Here is a 22,143-nt window from a genome sequence, read left to right as displayed (position 1 = left end):
TGTTAATGCATCCCAGAATCACGTTTGCTTTTTTTGCAACAGTGCCACACTGTTGACTCATATTAAGCTTGTGGTTCACTATGACCCCGATCCCTTTCTGTAGTATAGAAAGCACATGTGCATACGTGTGGTGGACTTAGTCCAAAAAAAGAAAAAAAGGCAGGTGGAAGATTTCTAGGTCAGGTCAAGTGTCAAATGCCTGAACTTGGAGAACAATTAATAGCTATGATCCTGTGTGCCCTGACAGGAGAAATACAATTTGCGATAGTTTCAAAATTAGGACTAGTTGATTTTCAAAGGTCATGTTTGTCCAGATCTTCAAGTGCTGTAAATAGGCATTGATTCATTGTAGTCAACAGAGCTTCTCTCATTTACATCAGTAAGGCCATAATGTTTTAATAAAACAGAAGGTCAAATTCTTCCCCATTGTATGCTATTTAAAATTTTGCAATAGTACCTGTGATGCATTGCAATAGAAATGTCAGCCTGCTGTACCTCCAGTATCACAACACAGCAAAGCTTTTAAGATGCATTAATGGTAGGTGGAACTCAGTCCAGAGCCAGATAAATATCTTAGCTTACTTTAAAAGTACTTCATATAATTTTCATTGACTTTCTATTATTTAGACTAAAACTGTGACTCAAAATGAGCTGTAGGTGGCAGGATCTCAGTCCAATCAATTGAACTGTGCATGAGCTTGTGGTGACTACCTCTCTGGGGCTCACTGCAGGACTGAGAATGGAGGTAGTAATATCAGGCAGTAAAAATATTGGACTAGAACAGTATGCAAAATGAATAAAGGAGGGGAGTTTATTAGAAAGACAAGCATCAGGAGGCTGGCAGATAATAAAGTGTTAGGATCTTTCAGTAACATGCTGCAACTGGAAATGTTATTTCTAATTGCTTGTGGCTTTAGGAGAAAAGAACTTTCTGAATTTTCCCATGTGCTGTGAGTTGTATTTTAAATATCTGCATGATTCTTAAGGTACACTTTTTCATACTGAAGACATGTATGGTAGAAACTGATATTTGTTTAAAGCATCTCTTCAGAATCAGAAACTATATTCTGGAGGTATATATAGATAAAGTTTAATATAATAAAATAATTCAGTCCAATTATTGCCTTTATATAAATACTTCCATTAATTTTTGGAACTACAGTCGAGGTGGCATTTATGGCTTCCAGTGGAACAATTGGAGAATGGGCTCAAATCAAAACCCATGTTCAAAGAGCTCCCAATTTCTTGGGTTTTTGAGATCCAAACTCTGAATTTTGCCATCTTTGTTAATATTTGGCTGAGCCAAAATATAAGATCTGAATAGTTCCAACTCCCTGGTAGTACATGTTCTGTAATGGACTAAACAGTGAGATAAATACTTGGTCATGCTGGGATTTTTAAACAGACCCTGTCAACAGTATCACACATAGCAAAATTATTACTTGCTGAGTTCAGCTATGCCCTGCATATGGCAGTTGATGGCTTTGCCTTTGGGTTAACCTGTCCTATGATGGTGGCACAGAGACAAGTAAGTCCTTGGCCTTCCATAAAAGGAGGTATTCATTTCAGGACAAGGTTGATATAATTAGAAGAGCAGCTTGGGAGGAAAATTTCAGGGACCACCTACTTCCATTACTTCCTGATCTATGTACAAAGAGGGGTCATCACTTCACAAAGCTGCCTATTTTTCACCCATAGAAGCAGCTACAGTCCCCTGAAAACAAATAATGAACTCCAGGATTTGGCTCAAAAGGGAAATGTATGTGACTTAAATTTCAGCAGCCAAAATGTGATTGTGAGCTCCATAAAAACTTTCTTCAAATTTTGGAATTATGCAGAGAAATGGGTCAAGGTCAGTTCTGTAGGTCCCTGTGGGGTTAAGCTGCAGCTTGTCAGGAAACTTATGACCTTGTTTGTGGGAGGGTTTTGTGTGTATGTGTACTGAATTGATGCTGTTGCAATTTTCCTAGGGGCCTGGATAGGGCAAAACCATGTAAAAGGATTCTCCCATCCAAGCAGCACGGCACACAATGTCATTATAAGTAATGTGAAACAAATCTGTTACTCTCTTCTATCTTCTTTTTCTTATCTCTGACAGGAAGTTGTTATTGGCAATCTAAAGCCAGGCACTCCACACCGTGTTAGCATAGGAGCTTATGGCTGGGCAGGAAAAGGACGACCCAGTATGCCCAGAGACATTACAACCTTATCCCAAGGTAAAATCTGTGTAAATAGCTTTCCATTATGAAACCATTGGGGCAGAGTTAATCCAAGACATTTCATTTTGCTGGGAGGTAAACAGAGTGAGAGTTAAAATTTCTGTTTTGCTCAGTCTCTCTCATGTCATATGGCAGAAGGTATTTGTAATGGCAAAATGGCGAGTAACATTATTAAAAGGTTTAAAAGTATAAATGCCACTTGAGGTATCAGGTGCTTTAAGAACCCTTTATAAAGCACATTTGAAGAAAGAACCCTTTTTCCACTAGTATATTTCATGCCCACATGTCAACATGTGAATCCTAGCTAAATCTAATGTATGCATGGGTATGTCTACACTACCCCGCTAGTTGGAACGAGGTGTACCGGTAGTTCGGAATAGGAATCCTAGTCCGAACTACCTAGTTCGAGCCCCGTGTAGCCGCGCTACACGGGGTTCGAACCAGCGGGGATTTAAAAATGGCGGCTCCCCGCTTATGCAAATGAAGCCCGGGAAATTCAAATCCCGGGCTTCATTTGCAAGTGCGGTATGCCTACATTACCCTCCTAGTTCGAACTAGGAGGGTAGTGTAGACATACCCCATAGTATTTACATAAGTTAGGGCATGTCTACATAGCAGGGCAAAAGTTGATGTAAGCTATGCAACTTCAGCTATGTCAATTGCATAGCTGAAGTCGAAATAGCTGAATTTGGCGTTTTGGTGCAGTCTCCTTACTCCTTGTGAAACGAGGGTTACAGGAGTCAGAATAAAAAGTCCTCCAGCTCAACATTATTTTGAAATAATGGCTTGCTGTGTAGACATGCTCTTTGTTATTTCATAATAACATCAGTTATTCCAAAATAATGCTGCTGTGTAGTCATACCCTTAGGCTATGTCTAGACTGCAAGCCTCTTTCGAAAGAGAGCGTCTAGACTGCACGCGGAACTTTCGAAAAAGCGGCTTGCTTTTTCAAAAGAAAGCACCCAGTGAGTCTGGATGCTCTCTTTCGAAGAAGCCCTATTTACATTCAAGAACGCCTTCTTTCGAAAGAGGAACTTTCGAAAGAAGGCGTTCTTCCTCGTGCAATGAGGTTTACCGCCGTCGAAAGAAAAGCCGCGTTCTTTCGATTTAATTTCGAAAGAACGCAGCTGCAGTCTAGACGCAGGTGAAGTTTTTTCGAAAAAAGGCTACTTTTTTCGAAAAACCCCCTGAGTCTGGACACAGCCTAAGAGACCTACCTGATTCTCAGTGCTGGGATGTGTGTGTTGAGTTTTGTGTCTATAAAAATCTATCTGTGTTTCTAATACTAATTACATGCCATTCTTTTGGCTTAGACAAATGCATGCCCCCTGAACCACCCTATCAGCCTCAGGTCATTGTGGTTTCTGATTCAGAGGTTGCACTGTCATGGAAACCTGGAGTCAGTGAAGGAAGTTCCCCTATCCAGTACTATACCCTGGAGTTTATCAGGTAAATATGCTATGGAATCTGAATATCAGTACATGTGCACAACATGCATTTGAAGATCATATTATTAGATTCAGTGCAGAGGCTCCTCATTATTTATTCATTCATGTTATATAGTGCATTTATTACTTTCTCATGGTGAAATGTACTGTAAAAATTTAAAATAAATAATCTCAGTGATATAAAGTCAGCAATAACTCCCATCCTTCCTTTTAAAGAAAATATCCATCCTCCAGGAAAAGCCTGACTCAACGGGTTGAAACCTTGTCTGACAGTCATCAAACTCATGCCCAAAGGGAGAAGAGAAATCCAGATAAAAGAGCCTTTCCTTGAAACCCGCCTTGTCCCTAGCCCTCAGCAAAAGAAATGCAGGGACTGTCAGCTCAGTTGTCACAGCTGATTTAAGCTGTGGTAAGAATATAAGAATCGGTGGTATCTTGAGTTCTCAAGTCTCAAACCACTATGTGGTCTTCACTTTATGGATCTTGTTTACTGTTAACTTTCCATAAAACTAAGACAGTATTTGAAAACTTCAGGGAGATTCTATCACTAATTATCTAAAATGTGCAATAGTATATAATAGAGCTAAATTTTGTAAAATTGGTTCCTGAGCAGCAGCTGTAAGAGGTATCTGAGTGGTCAGCAATGTGTAATTGCAACTGTGTATTTGCATGCAGAAACATACTGTAGTACCTTATTATTCAGCCATGTATGCAAAGTCAGATTTGTATACGAGACTACCTGTTTGTATGTGTTTGCACATATTGTTAGAGCACAGGATACTGGTATATCTTTTCATTTGGTTTGGTCCATTAAGTAAACATATGTGGATTAATTTCACTGAAATTATTAGGCAAGAAGACAGATTTGCCTCAGGACTTCTGTGTGCTGTGAGCTCAAAACATCTTTTATTCCCCCCTTGCTTCAGCTAATCATAGAAGCCACATCGAAAGATTTCTATTCTTTTTTTTTAAAAGAGCATGGTGTTGGAAAATTTTAAAAACAATCTTCAATTCCCCCCAAACATTGATTCTTCTACAGCACAATTACAGTGCAGAAAACACAGATATAATGAAAAAGAATTCCCCCTGCTGAAAGCCTGCGTCTGAATTTCTGTGACACTTTGTGTTCAAATCTGCCTGATGTTTAGTGGGTTTTAAGTGACACAATGCTTGCTGCATTCGGAGTTAGAACATGAGTGACGGATATCTAATGAGTGTTGTGTAAGTCCAGCTCTGGTTTAGAATTATCAAGAGGTTGTTTCAGTGCCTATTTCCCCAATATAATAATGATCTGAATTGATCCCTCTCTCTTCCCTTCTTTTATCTCAGCATAAAATGTTAGAAAGAGATATGGGTGAGTTCTGACTAATTATGCTTGTTTCTCCCTCATTCCTTGTCTTGGGAAGAGGAGGTTGTAGGTTTATGAGCATCTCCTCATAATATTCCCATTCCCTATGCATTATAAATACATCCTTGAATAACTTGAGTTAACTGCAGAGTACATCCTTGTATTCTCTTTAAGTCAAGAGATGTCAGTAATTGGAATTCAGTATCCAATTGTTTCCAGACTTTGGAAAATAATTCACTAACAGCACATTGTTTTGATAACATTGTTTAGTCAGAGGTTTTAAAATAAAACTCAAAATGCATTTGGTCATTTTGGAGATTATACTTTCTTACATTTGGATGCTTGAGTATGTTTGTTTGGAGAAAGTTCATGGAAACATAAGTCTCAAATAGCAATTAAAGTTAAACTTTTCACTCCAGTTTCATTTTCTTTTGGTGTAGATGATTTTAAGGCTAAATTGTACTGGGATCAATCTGGAGTACAGTAATAGAATCATACAATCATAGAAGAGATTAATGTTGGAAGAGACCTCAGGAGATTTTCTAGTCCAACCCATTTCTCTAAGCAGGACCAGTGAAGTTCCGTAGGATTATATCAACGTAAATAAAAATTAACAAATAAATTCTCAATCAGTCCCTCGTCTTAAATAAATACTTTCCTAATCCAATACTCTAATTTTGCAGAATCAGTATCTGTATTTCTGTATGCACATGTCTGATTTTTTTGGATTGTGAATCTCTTGTGCTGGTACAGCAAGCCTGCAGAAAAAATGAAATTGTTTGAATCATTTCATTCCCTCAGGGTTAACTTTCTTACCCGTATCCTAGAAAAGCAACATGGGGGAGTCTGCCACAGACAGGAAACCATACTGTCTCTCATTCTATTCAGTTGGGAGTTTGGGGATTAAAATCTCACAGAAGTTCAATAAATTAATTGCTTGAGCACATCTGAATCTGATGTAGCACTAAATTGTAAAATATCAATATACTTATTATTAGTTGTACAGTCCTTAAGGAATTTGTAACTGAAAAGTTGCTAGGCCTAAATAGACAAGTGGCTTCTTTCTTGGAAGCATGCAAGAATAATACTTTTAAATTCAAACTAAGGATTATTTTCAGAAGTAGCATATCTGTGTAAAGTAAAATATTGGGTTTCATATATTCTGGGTTTTTGTAAAGAGCTTGTCTATAGCTAACCTAATCCAGAAAATTCAGCTGGAGCTGAAAAAAATATTGGAATACTTTCCCTGGAATACTCAAAAGCTCTAAACCATTGTGCACATAAACAGAATGTCCAGGTTTAGAGGAACGAGCTAATCAGAATATACATTTCTGGCTAACCATTTTTTATAACACTAAAGGTGTTTCAGCTACATACATCCCTTAATAACTGAGCACCTGAGTCAAGTGCTTTCATTCATTCTTTGGAAAAATTGTTAATATGAATCCCCAGAGAAGGGAAAAATCAGGTCCATTTTCGTGTGGCTGGTGACAATGGAGGATCCATCAGCAGTGAACCAGGATAATTCTGCTCTTCAAATTAGGAGCAGGAGTTTATTGGAGTGTGTTGTTGGGGGGACTGTGCAGCAGGAAAACATCCATTGCTTGGTGAGAAAATGAAGTACTGCGCTGCTGGGTGTCAGCTGGCAGCAGGGGAAGGCTCTTGCTGGAGTGTCAATAGCTGGACCTTCCCCTGTTTTCCCCTTAGACATCTGTAGAAGAGAGCAGGAGGGTTGAGTGGTACAGAAAACTAGAAGCTATAGCAGCAACTATGAAAGTGGGTAGCTCCTTTCCCACTCCCCTCCCCCTCCCCCCGCCCCAGTGCATTTCTATAGTGCACAGAACAGGGTGCCGAGAAGAGTATTGGGACCAAAATGAACCTTTTTTTGGTGTTCCATTCCTTTCAAGTAGAACTGACTTCTATAAGTTATTCCATTGCACTAATGAATTATTACATCACAAAACAACCTAGATTATTTCAGTGGACATAACATGGTAAACTGAGTCCCTCAACAGCAATCCATTCTTCAGTGTAACCCTAGATGCAAAGAGAACATAATTTACAGCAAAGAAAAAATATAATGCATAGAACAGAACCTATTTTAAATTCGCTACAGGAAGTGTCTCACCTGTTTAAAACGCTGCTTAAGGAGAAATCGCCCATACTCCATATAAATTCGTAAGTTCGTCCTCTGGTGCGCAATCCAAGCAATGGGGCTTCACAGTGAGAATTTTCATGGTACAATCCTCTCTCCTGGCCTCACTGCAGCCTAACTGCCACTCTTGTGGCTGTGGCATCCCCACCCATACTTTGGGGTCAAATGGATGGAGGATCTTCATATTGCAGACATACAAATAAAACCCCTTGTAGTCACAGAGAATAGAATAGAATTTAGATTGTGAGGTCCTTGGAATGAGGACTGTGTTTGTGTAGTGTGTAGAATGCCTAGTACAGTGTTTAATGAGAGATGGCATACCACAAGAGAGTAAGATGAGGGGACATAACTATATTGTTCGGTTGTCCTCCAGAGTCTCCTCTTTCATTTTATTTTTTAAAAAGAGTAATTTTCTAGTTGCTATGGTTGTGAAGTTCAACTGGTTAGGAATTTCCCCCTGAAAATATTTGATTTGTCTTTAATATTTTCCATTCCATGCAATTGAAAACTTACAAGTAATGTTTTGGTTTTGACAAAAATATTGTCAAATATGTTAGGAAAATAAAAACAAACTATTTTATTTCCTGTCAGTTCATCCCAAGTCAAAATATATCAGTTACCCTGACCCTAAATATTTCAATATACCTCCTGCAAGTTGTAGTTCAGGTGTTTCATGCCCCCCTTCTCACCTATGGTCTAGGCTACTTGGCTGGATTACATGCATCTCTCATGGTTTCCCGTGGTTTCCTTTTACTGAGTCATGAGCTGCGCCATGGGAATGACACCACTTGGGTGCATGATGGGAGATGTCTGGCTGGAAAGCCAGTCCATAAGGTACAAGAGGTATCTGATATACAACTCCTATTAGGTACCATCACACCAAAAATGTTGCAGTGTGGTTCCCAATCAAAACAAAATGTTAATTACAAATAGAAATGTCAAAACAAAATGTTTTGGTTCTTCCAGTATTTCAGCTTTTCATCAGGGCTGTGTCCAGACTCAGGGTTTTTTTTGGGAAAAGTAGCCTTTTCCCGAAAAAACTTCCCCTGCGTCCAGACTCAAGCCGCGTTCTTTCGAAATTATTTCGAAAGAACGCGGCTTTTCTTTCGATGGCGGTAAACCTCGTTTCACGAGGAAGAATGCCTTCTTTCGAAAGTTCCTCTTTCGGAAGAAGGCGTTCTTCAATGTAAATAGGGCTTCCTCGAAAGAGAGCATCCAGACTCGCTGGGTGCTCTCTTTCGAAAAAGCGGATTGCTCTTTCGAAAGATCCGCCTGCAGTCTAGACGCGATCTTTCGAAAGAGGCTCTTTCGAAAGATGCTTTCGAAAGAGCATCTTTCGAAAGAAGCCTGCAGTCTAGACATAGCCCATGATATGTGCTGAAAATGAATGTTGAAATATTATAGTTTCCTGTGGGAGAAGAATTCTGTTTTGTTTTCCTCAGCTCCGACTTTCACATCATGACCTGTGTGTAAGCAGTGCAGCAATGACTGCTTGAGTTTGCAGAGAACCTGAAACAATAGCTCTGAATTGTGAACTGCCTCCATTCATTTCAATGCATGCTAACTAGGGATGTAAATGGATAACTGGTTTACTGGTTCTGGTTAACTGGTAGAGGCTGGAGCAAGGGGCTGCTTAAGACCCACGGGGCCCACTGCAGGCAGGGGCTGCTTCAGCTGGCCAGCTGGAGGAGCCCTTACCTGTGGCAGGCCCAGCCCGGGTGGCACATTGGAGGCAGAGGTGCTCTGGCTGGCCAAAGTAGCCCCTGTCTGTGATGGGCCTGGCTTGGTCCTCCTAATGCAGGTTACATGTTGGCTCCCTGGGAGCAGGGTTAGTAGGAGCTGCCGGCCCCACTCGCAGAGAGCTGGCTACAGAGCCTGCAGTCAAGCCTCCCATGGAGGCATCGCTGCAGGCTCTGCAATATAAAGCTTATCTATAAGCTTTATGCTGCAGAGCCCACAGTATGTGTAATAATTTAACTGCTAGGATTTTTAGTGGTTACATGGTTACATTTTTAAATTACTTTTTACATCCCTAGTGCTAACTCAAGTGCCTAAGGATAATGCTTTTAATGTCAATATTGTTAACTATGTGACTGCTCGACCATGCAGGCATGAAGAAGTATGCTACATCTTTAGAAAGTGTGCGTGTGCGTGCACATGAACACATGCACGTGTGCGTACATGCACATTCCAGGAAAAGATAGGTGTGTAGAATATATATAACGTAGGAAGGGTAAGCCTATAACAACAAATGACTGACGACATGATTGGTTTCATGCTCCTGAAGGGATCTCAGCTTTCAGATTTTTGGAAAATGCATAGTAGAGTGGGTCCCTGATTGGGGTTCTGAGGCACAGTCACAATAGAATGGAGGAGTGGGGTATGAATAATAATGCTCATGGTGAATTACCGTATATGCAGAATTATTTTTTTATGGCAAATATGGATTCCCTATAATTGTATATATTTATAGGATCATTAAACAGTAATATGTTGCAGCTCTGAGCTTGTTACTTGGGCTAAGTAAAAACATGGCTTAAAGGACTAAGAACTATAAAGTTTGGATTATTAGCAGATGTTTTATTCTGCTAAATGATTCCCAGATCTTTTAAAAAGAAAGTTCAAGTGCTTATGAATGTGTAGTTCTTTACAGTTTAAAGGTTATGTTTTTTAAAATCAATCAAACATTAGATTGTGTCATAAAGTAGTAACCCAAATGTTCTAGACACTCACTGGACAAAATTCAGCTCTTAGTGAAACCTCCCCAACTTCACAGATTTGCTTGTATGGCTTATTTTATTTTTAAACTACACTGTTTGGCTTTGTTTTTAATGTTGGCCAAATTCTACACTCAGTTACACCTTGCTTCTCCATACATTGCTTTGTAGATGCACTGCTGTAACCTAAGAGCAGAAAATGGCTCTGGAAGTCTTCCAGTTTCCTCATACACAGGTATATTGAGCGTCAGATAGGGGTCAGATTTGTACAGTGTTGCAGCACAAAGGACTATTCCCAGGGTTTCAAGGGAAAGGAAGCATAGCTATATGAAATGATTATAGAACTGAATAGTCTATCTCAGTGAGCCTTGCTGATGTTAAAGTTGATATAAACTGAACTTTTATGTGAGACATTTCTAAACCCATAGAATAAGAAAACATTGAAGCTGACACACTGAACATAGCGAACTGAGTTTATCATATATGTTTCTCAGTCCATCTGTTTGCCATTTTAAAATGCTGTACTGATTTGTTAATACAGAGGATAAACTGGGAAGTAAAGATCAAGTGATAAATCTCTGTTTTTAATTGTGTATGCTTAGTGGTATGAATACTCATTAATCTGTCTAGAAGCTAAATCTGCAAAAGACAATTAGGAAAAGTTAGCAGTAGCTTAGGATCTTTGAAGACTGAACATATCTTTGCAGTCCACTCTCAGCAAACTATGTCTTCAAATGGTCCCTCCTTTAGATGTGTTGTGATGACGTGGGGATTGTATTCACTCTGTTCACTTTGTTACATGTGATTTCTACATCCTGTACTGTTCTGTAATAACTGTGTGCCCCTCAGTTTCCCTGGGCTCTGCACTACTGTCTAGTTGGGGATGGGAATTCTGGGTGTAGCTCACTGTGGCTATGCCTGCATGGCAGCATTATTTCAGAATAACTAACATTATTCTGAAATAACACAGCCCACGTCTACACAGTAACCAGTTATTTTGACATAATGTCAAAATAATGAAGAGCTGGATGACTTCTTACTCTGACTCCTGTAGCCCTCATTTTACGAGGAGTAAGGGAAGTCAGAGGAAGAGTGCTCTAAGTCAGACTTCCTGCTGTGTAGAAAGCACCAAAAGTCGAAATAAGCTATTTCGACTTAAGCTACGCAATTGATGTTGCTCAAATTGTATAGCTTATTTCAGTTTAGCTCTGCTGTGTAGACATGCCCTTGGGAAGCATGCTTAGGCCAGCACAGTTCACAATGGCTCAGGCTCATGATACCGAGACCCTGGGAAGGGTATAATACCAGGTGGCACCTTTTGCCTGAGAAGCTGGACAAAGGAGGAGGTAGAGCTGCCTGGATGACTGGGACCTGTTGCTGAGTGTGTGAGTGAGTCTCAGCTGGCTTAAGATACAGGGAGGGAGCCCAGAGCCTGGCTCTGGGCCCCCCTCTCCCAAAGATGGATTGCACTGACTGCTTCTGGTTACTGCGCTTGCAAGTCTATTCTACGGTGTATCCCTGTGAACTAATGAACATTCTATTCTACCTGCTGGATGAGAATCATATCTGACTGCGGATGGGGCTGAGAGTCATATCTGACCCCATGATGCCCCACACCTCGTGAAATGTGTGTATCCCTATTCTGATGCACGTGGTAGCTATATCCATTATATCCATAAACTTATTTTTAATTGGCAAGAATTATTTGTATTATTATTAGATCAAATTAGACTAATACTGGAAAATTGAGATTGCTTTATAATATATATATATAGATATATATTATAAAAATATTTATATTATATTAAAAAGCATCAATACCTTTAACTGAAAAATTTTGCATGTTTTCATTTTGGGCATTTGGTGCAGGCATGAAAAGTAGAATGATGAACTGGCTATAGCTTACAAGGCTGTTCCCTGCTTCCTGATTAGGAAAGTGGGTTTAAAGCAATATTTTTAACTGAATCATCACGTTATGCATTTCTGTGAAGAGTTTGGTTTTTTTTAACTGATTTCACCTTCTTGTACCCATGGAGACAATTGAATATTCCTATTGCCAGCTGTTGGGTTATGCCTTAAGCAGAATGCAGGAAATAGGTGCAAATTCTTAATGTATTAATGTACTATCCCCGTTAGCACATAAAAAAAAGCCTGGGAGAGTCAATAAATCTTGTATTGACTAATAAAACATACATTAACTTTCTGTTCCCTCCAGCTGCAAAATACAAGAAATACAAAATGCCTGTTTGCTATAATATGCATTTGAAAACTGCTGGAGATATTTTCAGCTAGTCCTCTGTAAACAGTAGTAGATTCAGTGAACACTTGGAGGTTATTTCCTGCAATAAATATCACAAGGACATCTTAGTAAAGGACACCAGAATAATTTCATCTTAAAGGTCATTTATTTCCCTTCTTTAGTTTCCAGATACTTTAAGTTTCTTTAAGCTGGCTTCCTGTTTAAATTTCTAGGATTTTAAATTTGTTTACTTCCTTTATGTTTTCTCTTTGGTGGGGTATAAGGTAACTCTAAGTAAGAGTGAGGACTACGTCAAAATATCAGAATAGCTCTCCTAACATCATTTACAAAACAGGCAGATTCAATGTATGCTTCCCTTCAAAAAATCACTGCTTATAAATGTAAATACATCTAGTTTCTCTGGAACTTCTGTTTGGACAACAGTTGCATGTGAATGATCGCACTGATATCAGTTGGTCTGCTTTTGCGAGTAAGGCAAGCGGAATTTGGCTTTCTGTTTTCAGTATGATTAAAGGTGTAATTAGGCATCTCCCAGAACAGTGACGGGAATTCTATTACTTGTTACAGAATTGACATACCTAGGGCTTATTCTTCTCTCTCATCATTGTTACTTCAGCTTTACACTGATATAAATGAAATAAGAATTTGACCCTCAGTTTTCCAATGGAGATTTGTTAATGGATACTTAATCATCAGGCAAAACAATAGTTTTCTATTTAGATTCTGATCTTGGTTACACCAGTATGCGTCTGGAGTAACTCCATTGATTTCAATTTGCTCAGCTTTACTAAATAGATCAGAATCTTGCCTGACATACCAAAGTGCCACTCTGTAGATTCAATAAATATAGGATTTGACTGTCCTATTATGATATCCATATTTGAAAATTTTGCTCATAAAATCTACACCGAAAACTAGGAAAAGAAGGGAAAATATACAGGGTATTTGAAAGGAAAAAGATCCTCTAAATAATCTCATAATTAAAAAAAGAAAAGAAAAAGAAAACTTGTTTTCACATACAGTTATGGCTCTGATTCTATCACCCTTGCTTACAAAGAGTAGCATTACTTGATATGAATAGCCTCACTGGCTTTAATGTAGCAACTTTCATGAGTACGTGCTTTTCTGTTGTGGCGGATGGACTTGTTTCTATCTACTTTCTCACCTCACAAACAGCTTGAAGACTTTCCAGTAAAGCGTTGTGTGCAGTTTTATTTACAGTTATTATCACAAGCTAAAAATGAGTGGACAGTCAGTGTAATCACTATTGCAAAAAGCAAACATAATTTTGGGGTGCATTAGTAGGAGTGTTATAATTCTTCCATTTTTAAATCCACACTGATTAGGTCTTAGCCAGAGTATTGTGTCTAGTTCCAAGTGCCACATTTCAGGAAACATTGGGACAAATTGGAGTAAGTCAAGAGAAAAACAACAAAAATGATTAAAAGTCTAGAAAACATTGACTATGAGGAAACACTGGAAAAAATGGGGTTGTTTAGTCTGGAGAAGAAAAGATTGAGAGGAGACATGGTAGACAGTTGAAAGGTTGTTATAAGGAGGAGAGAGGAAAATTATTCTCCTTAGCCTCTGAGGACAGGACAAGAAACAATGAGTTTCAATTGCTGCTTCAGTTGGACACAAGGAAAAACTTTCTTTTGGGGTAGTTAAATACTAGAATAAATTGTGTAAAGAGGTTGTGGAATCTCCATCTTCGGTGACTTTTAAGAGCAGATTAGATAAACACCTCTCAGAAAAGTCCACTCTAGATAATACTTAGTGCTGTCATGAGTGCAGTGACCCCTCAAGGTTCCTTCTAGGTCTATGAATCTTTCCCAGCATCTCTACAGTTGCTGCTGCCTCATTCTGACAGTAGCATAGAGCCCTCAATTCCTGAAGTAGGGAGGGGAGAAGTCTCTCATGACTCTTTCTATTGGCCCTTGCTCTGCCCAGCCCATTTCTTCTGCTCTACCTACTTCCTTCCTATGCCTTTTTTCCACCTCTGTATCTGCATCTGCATCTGATCCTCAATCCGTAAAAAATGATTCATGGATATAAAGCAGATATTTGCAGATTTACAGGACTCTACTCACTATTTTATATACTTCTGGACAGTTTAAAGCCAATTAATGTGTACAACTAACTTTACTTATTTCTGATCTTGTTTTTAATCCTAGGCCAGATCTTGACAGCAATTGGACTGTAATAAAAGAGCAGATCCAGATGGAATCCATGGTTCTAAAAGGACTTATTCCAAATACTAAGTACCAGTTTGCAATCAGAGCAGCAAATTCCTATGGATCTAGCTTACGCAGCACTCCAAGCGATATTATTCGAACATTCAGTGAGTAAAACACCTTTTCTTAATTAAGGTACCCTAAAAGTACAAGTTTAAAAGGGTCAGTTATAAGGAGCTCTCATTGAGTACCAAAGCACACAAGCCTCCCAAACCGGACATTACATGTGCTTCCCTTAGAGGGTTGCAGAATTCTGTGAAAGTTAAGCCAGAGGTAAGAGTCTGTGAGGCTCCAAGCAAATACAGTTCCATGCTGTTTTCAGGCTCCAGAGGTCATTGCCAGATATTTTTGGAACACAATTTATTGGCTTTTGTGTCAACTTCATGCAGAATTGATAAGTAAATGCCACAGGCAGAAGAAAGGCGACAAACATATTGCTCACCTTTTTGTTTTTTGCAGGTCTTTAAAATTGAATTGTATATATTACATACATAATTCAAACAACTCAAAAAGACCAAAGCACATCTACACTGCTGTGTGAGAAGGGCACAGGAATTTGCACTTTTAAGTACAAATATGGGACTCTTCATATGAACAGATAAATATCCCTTTTTAATTGGAAACTGCACAAAGAAACTGTTTGTATTTCAGGCAGAGCTGCATTCAAATACCATTTAAATAGCTACCCACTATACCATCTTCCTATAATATTCAGAAGGGTAGTTGAGTTAGTCTGTAACAGGAAAAACTTAAAAAACAACAAATAGTCTAGTAGCTCCTTAAAGACTAATAAAACATGTAGACGATATCATGAGCTTTCGTGGGCACAACCCACTTCTTCAGATGACTGGATTATGAGGTGTTAATTGTACTTATCAGCCTCTTGTAACTACTGTACTTGAACCATCTGCTCACTGTCTCTCTCTCTCTTTTCCCCCCTCCTTTTTTCTCTCTCCCTACCACTTCCCTTATTTATTCTTGGATCTGGACTTCTAATGCTCCAGTAATCTAAAGAAAAATGCAGGACTATGTAGCACTTTAAAGACTAACAAGATGGTTTATTAGATGATGAGCTTTCGTGGGCCAGACCCACTTCCTCAGATCAAATAGTGGAAGCTTCCACTATTTGATCTGAGGAAGTGGGTCTGGCCCACGAAAGCTCATCATCTAATAAACCATCTTGTTAGTCTTTAAAGTGCTACATAGTCCTGCATTTTGCTTCAGCTACACCAGACTAACACGGCTACATTTCTATTACTCATCTAAAGAAGTGGGTTTCGCCCACGCAGGGGTGGCCCATTCATATAGGCGAACTATGCGGTCGCCTAGGGTGCCAAGTTAAATGGGGCGCCAAATGGTGGCGCAATATCATTGAGGGGTTTGGAGGTGGGGGCGCCGATTGCATGGTTTGCCTAGGGCACCAGTTACTGGCAGCTAGTCTAGGACCCCCTTGCGCCCACAAAACTCATGATACCATCTACATCAGGGTTTCCTAACCTATGGGTTGGGACCCAAGTATGGGTCGCCATTACATTTCAAAAGGATCACCACGTGTCTCCCCAGGTGGCTCTTAAGGAGCCATTCACACATTTTTTGAATTGCCCTGGGTCACCAAGTCTTCCTGACTTGTCAAAATGGGTCCTCATCTGGAAAAGGTTGGGAACTGCTGATCTACATGTTTTGTTAGTCTTTAAGATGTTACCAGACTATTAGTTGTTTTTTAAGTTTTTCCTATAATATTGTTTATTTGTTAGGGGAGCTTTTGAGAAGGCATTTTAATAACCCATACTCCGAGCTGCCTTTAAGCACTTAAAGTCTTCATAATCATAAGGAAGGTCTCGGAACTTCCAAGAGGAATCAAGTTTGAAATAGCTTTAAATAGCTTTCAGACCCAGTCTACACTAGGACCTTAGTCCGAAATTAGCCCCCCAAAGGTCGAATTTGTAAGCGATGTGTCCACACTACCAAGCCTGTTATTCCGGAATAAGGGGCCACAGAATTCAAATTCTGTAGTCCTGCTTTTCATAAGGAATAATGCTATTCCTGAACTTGTAGGTCTGAAATAACATTCATGTGGATGTTCCAGTGCCATTAATTCAAACTTATTGGCCTCCAGAATGCTTCCTGGGGCTCTGCGTCCAAGGTAGCGTATCCACATTAACGGAGCCTGCCTCAGGCTACATTTGATTCTTCCTCATAGTCAGGACCCAGAACTTTGAATTTGTGAAATTGGGTTCCCAGCAGTCAAGCTTAGTACATTTGGACTCATCTCCTAGTGTAGACATGCCCTCAGAGAGGTAGCTGTGTTAATCTGTTTCAGCAAAAACAAGGAGTCTGGTGGCAACTTAAAGACTAAGAGTACCTCCATATTTGCTCCCTAGTTTGGACTAGGGATGCAAATTCAGACAAGGTAATGAAGCCGGGGTTTAAATATCCTGCGCTCCATTAGCATGATCTCGCCGGCGCGCTAGTTCCAATCACAGTTTCTGTTGACAAAGAGAGTCTAGATTACATCCAGTTCTGTCGACAAAGCAAGCCGTGTTGTCGACATGAGAGTGTAGACACGAAGGACAGTGTAGATGCAATAACGCCTTCTGTCGACAGAATTCTGTCGACAAAAGGCGTTATTCCTCGTAGAATGAGATTTACCGCCGTCGACAAAACTGCTGAGTTCTGTCAACATTATGTCGACAGAACTCGATGATAGTGTAGACGCAGGTATAGTTTTGTCGACAAAAGTCCACTTTTGTTGACAAAACTCTGTAGTCTAGACAAACCCTAGGGTAGATGTGAGGACAGAGGTGACAATAGGATTTGTTGCAGGAATTGGTTAACACCCCACAACAGAAACACTAACCCAGGAGCCAATCCCTGCAACATTAAAATGCAAATTGTGAAATCACGTGTTTAAATATACACATTAAATATCTTTCAGTCAAATACTACTAATTTTGTCAAGCAGCATTTTTCCTACTTTGCTTATCTGTAATTTGGAGGATCATCAGTGGAAATATTTGTATGTGTTTGTGTGTGTATGATGAAATTGATTTTTACCAGTATTTACTGATGAAAAATCCAATCCTTCAAGGTCTATTTATAACTTACAAGGAATAAATGCCTGACAAGAATGTCCTCAAAATATATTTAGCTTCAGCATATACAATTGTTAAATCGATTAACTTTTAAAATTAGTCTTTAAAAGATTGAACCTCTTCTTGCATATGCACAGGAATGAAAATTTTCCCTAATTAAATTATCGCAAAAGGGAATTATTAGGGGGATATAGTTATATCTTTAGGTCAGGCTTGTATTTGGTGAGGCACAATAGCAGCAAACAGTTATGTGGCAGTATAAATGTAGACCTCAGCTAAGAGGTTGGACTGATTCTTGCAGACTGTATTTTTAACCCGCCGAGGATTTATTTCCAAGCCTTTGGGGTTTATATTCTTAATTGTGAGTCCTTTCATTTTATGTTGTACATTAATTATTATATTTCACTGTATTTCACTGTTAGTCTTGCTTTTCACCCTTTTGTCCTTTGCTTCCTGGTAAACTGGATCCCTTAAACAGTTTGTGCAGTGTTTATTTTCTGAGGTGGTTCTATTTTAAGGTAAACTTCTGAACTGAATGTTTATGGAAACCTCTAAGGTACAGTGTGCTCGATAGGATCCCTGGTTCTTAGATTCCAAAGGGTCAGCTTCCTCTGCTGCAGACCCATGGACCATGGACGTGCTCATCTATTTCCTGTGTATCTTTCAGCATGAATTTCTGCATTCTTTTGTAAGAAAAGATAAAGGATTTATCTCTGCTAATAAGGATAGGATTGAGTTCCTACGAGGCTTATTAATGCAGCATTCAGATAACCATCCAATTAGTAAACCTAGTAGAGGCTAATTGCCTTTACAAGTCTGAAAACTGGAAGTTGCCTGTTTTGCACAGTGGTTCTGTAGGGAATTATTTGTATCAGAAAAGTTGGGGATAACTTAATACATAGGGGTCAAAATAATTTCTGGTATAACTCCAGTGACTTTTGTGGAGTTGTTGTGGCAGGGATGAATTTATTCCACTATATTAGGAGGGCTCTGAAAAACTGAAAATTTAAACCAATAGCACATTGAACTAAGCTCACTTCATTCTGATTGCCACAAGTGGTACAAACTGCACCCCCTTAGCACTGGTCAGAGCAGCTGTTCACCCCTAGGGGAGGGCAGACAGTGTTTAGGAGTTCTGATAAGGAAGAGCACCTTTCATATGCGATGTCTAAAATTCCCGTTGCCACTGCAGCCATGTCACTTGACTGGCTAGTGCTGGACATTTTGTGGGTGTATTGGCCAACTCCAGGACTCCTGCTGAAGTTACAGTTACCCACAGAGGGAGAAGGTGGAATTAGGGGTGCTGTACCCTCTGACTTGAAGTAATAATAGCAAGTGAATGCATGGTTCCCGTCATATACAGGGTTTACAGTTTTGTTCAACATCCCCACTATATTGTTCCAGTGCCCCTGGCCCACACAGGCTGAAAAAGCTGCTGACAAAGCCAGTACATGTGAAAGCTTGCATTTATTCTCTGTACCTATGGCCAACAATGGCAGCATCCTCCTATGGGTCTGCTGGGTCAAGACTTCCAAAGGCAAAAAGGGCTCTTAGGCAACCAATTTCCATTTGAAGACCAATGAGAACTGGTTGCTTAACAGCCATTTGTGCCTTTGAAAATGTCTCCTGTGTCCTCAAGTGCCTATCAGCTCCAATGTCCAGTGCATGGCAAACAGTTCTATTAGCATCATTATGTGTTGTCCCTTGAACTGTCACCATTACAGTCATACACAAAGAGCCCTGAAAAATCCTGATTTGGGACATCCTAGATAAAATTCAAACATTTCTAAAATATGCCCTCTCCAATGTAATTAATTAAACTCCAAAACACAGAATCCCACAGTGCACATGAATTGAATTTAAAATACTTCATTATTGGGGTTTAACATGGCTAGAAGATGCATAGTAGTCTAACAAAGTCCTCCAGCAAGCTCCATTAGAAAACAGAGTAGAGATCTACAGGTAGTGAAATACCTATGTCCTTCTGTTTAGCATCTAGTCATATTTCCTCTGTCCCAACCCACTGATATAAAATATCAGCAGAAACTCTGATAGGCTGGATTAATTTAAATCAAGGCAATTTGTATCACCAAGTGTGAACCCTCAGTTTAAATCATCAATTTTAATCAACTTTTCCATTTGTGCTTCCTTTATTTTGTGAACAAAGGTACATTCTAATTGGTTGATGTAGTCATTAACACATGTTGATTTACAGCTAAAAAGAGCCTTTAAACTAGATTTCATGCATCTTTTTATTATGTACGATGGCACACTGTTTACATATATTTAAGCAATGATATAGCTTAATATTTTCAGATTCTTATGGCAGATTTTGGTATGTTAGAAAATGATGAATAATATATTGTTTATTAGATACCGTAATTACCTTTTTACTCAAGATTTATATCAAGCTGTATTAGGATGGTGACTGGAATTTAATTAAGCATGACCAATTAGCAAATGAAATTTATTTTATCAAACAATACCACCTTAGATGCATAAACTTCACTGTTTTACCATGGGCTGAAAAGTAAGTTTCCATGGTTGTTGGCTCAGTTCTCAACTTTCAGATATCTGTGACACCAATCAGAGGTCAGGTAGGGAGAAGCTATAAAAGAAGGGAATCAAGCTATCCGGGTCAGCCTCAATAGTACACAGGATCAGCCTCAATAGTACATGACCTATTGTACCACGTTTGCAAAGCTTAAACAGTTACATATTCTTCCCCTGTTTTTCTTTAAATAGAAAAACAGCCTTTAACTTACAAGTTTTTCATAGTGCATGATGGATTCAGCATCTATATTTTCTAACTGAATGTTTTAAGAGATTATAATAAGCTTAGGCCTTAACATATTTTATATTAAATTCAGATTGTGTTTTAAACAGGTTTATTTTTAAAAAGAAAACTTGCTATAATTTAAATTTAAAAAATCAGATTTAAATGAAAAGTCCATATTTTTCACCCAAAAAACCCCATTGATTTTTATCCTTCCTGAACTCTGAAGAAGACATTGTTACTGCAAAGGTTATTTCATTGCTAGCAAATTGGCAAGTCTGATATTGAAGTGTCTCTTCTCTGAAGTTTTGCATCCCAAGATGAGGTATTATTCCGAGGCGCAAATAGTAGTACCCCACCCCCATGCCAGGGACTAGTAGGTCTTGCAACAAGTACTTTCTTTGTTTCCCTCTCACCACCTTCTGTTACCAAATCCAAATTTCTCAAAGACTTTCTTGGATTTTGTCTACACTGGTGCACATACTCCATGCTTATACATGTTCCCCATCCCCATGCCATACGTCCACATAAACTGTTGTAAACGAGCAGGCGGAACTGAACCTGGGATCTCTGGAGCTTAGTGAGTGAGCCTCCACAGCTTGAGCTAAAATCCAGCTAGCTCTCAGCTAAGGGTAAAGAGGAAGCTCTTTCTTTCTCTCTGTAAGAAGTCTAAGTGCCACTAATGGGATAGTGAACCACACCTAATAGGTGTGTGGGTTACACTATTCTAGACCCAGGTAAATGTACACCCACAACACACTGATGCTATTCTGTTCCAGAGGTGGTATCTCAGGATTCTGTGTATCACACAGGGATACTCTAGGAACTGCCTTCCTGTGTGTTGCTGGTACTGTACCCAGCCAATTCCTATTTCTGATCACATCTCGCCCTGCCAAACTGAGAGGAAGACAGGAAGCAATGGAATGATGGTGTGGTTCTGCTCCTGCTGCTTATGGTGGGACAAAGGTTTATGCAGTAGAGAAGGCTGTCAGTGAGATTCTGGATAGAATTGGGGCAGAACTTCGAGACATGTCAAAGATGGCTGACACTGAAAGGGAATTAGACCTTCACACGTGGATCTTGCACCACATCTCTGAATTGCTTTAATCATGGAAGCTACACAGGTACAGAAACAGGTAGCTTATAGCCCCATGGAAGCTGTTAACACCAGACAGCAACAGGTCCACTGCAAACCACTTCAGGGGTGGAAATTTCACTGAGATCATGGTTGTGCAGGGGACTGAAGTGTTTCCTGGCAATGGGCTGGAGTTCACGCAACTACCGCCTACTCCAGACACTGTGAGGGTATGACTACACTAGCCCCCTAGTTCAAACTATGGAGGCTAATGAGGCAGACCGAAATTGCAAATGACGCGCGGGATTTAAATATCCCATGCTTCATTAGCATGTTCCTGGGTGGTCGCCATTTTGGAAATTGACTAGCCCAGAAGAACTGTCTCATTCCATGAGGTTTAACTGGTAATCCAAAGTAAGGGCTTTATTTTGGAATCACCTTTCTCTACCGTGTGTAGACGTGGGCAGTTCTTCCGGGCTAGTCAATTCCCTAAATTGCGACCGCCCGGGAACATGCTAATGAAGTGCAGGATATTTAAATCCCGTGCTTCATTTGCAATTTCGGTTGCCCTCATTAGCCTCCCTAGTTGGAACTAGGGGGCTTGTATAGACATACCCTGACATTTTTAGGTATGCGGTGGGGCTGATCCTGAGCATTACCCCCAAATGTATTTGAACGTAAATGTTTCTGTTATCATGGAGACTAACACAGAAGGAGCGCTCCACTCCTGCATGTACACCAGGCATTCATGCAGCACTCTGATCTTCTATCTCATGTTCCTACTTTATCTCAAGCTGCACTGATTATTTATTTATTTTT

The 22,143-nt window shown here is 39.6% G+C and overlaps 1 protein-coding gene across 1 annotated transcript in view; it reads left to right on the top strand.

Annotated features, from left to right (window-relative positions):
• The window catches only part of EGFLAM (EGF like, fibronectin type III and laminin G domains), a 125,691-nt gene that overhangs the window by 36,763 nt on the left and 66,785 nt on the right, over positions 1-22,143 (top strand). Inside the window, exons 5-7 of the mRNA XM_006139475.4 lie at positions 2,099-2,216; positions 3,533-3,668; positions 14,322-14,488. Coding sequence (XP_006139537.3) covers positions 2,099-2,216; positions 3,533-3,668; positions 14,322-14,488 — 421 coding nt within the window. The remainder of the gene's footprint in view (positions 1-2,098; positions 2,217-3,532; positions 3,669-14,321; positions 14,489-22,143) is intronic.

Source organism: Pelodiscus sinensis, chromosome 6 (genome assembly GCF_052426305.1).
Source record: "Pelodiscus sinensis isolate ZL-2025 chromosome 6, ASM5242630v1, whole genome shotgun sequence".
Taxonomy (NCBI): domain Eukaryota; kingdom Metazoa; phylum Chordata; order Testudines; family Trionychidae; genus Pelodiscus; species Pelodiscus sinensis.
Note: the sequence above shows the minus strand (reverse complement) of the source record. Positions and strands in the feature narration are given on the sequence as shown.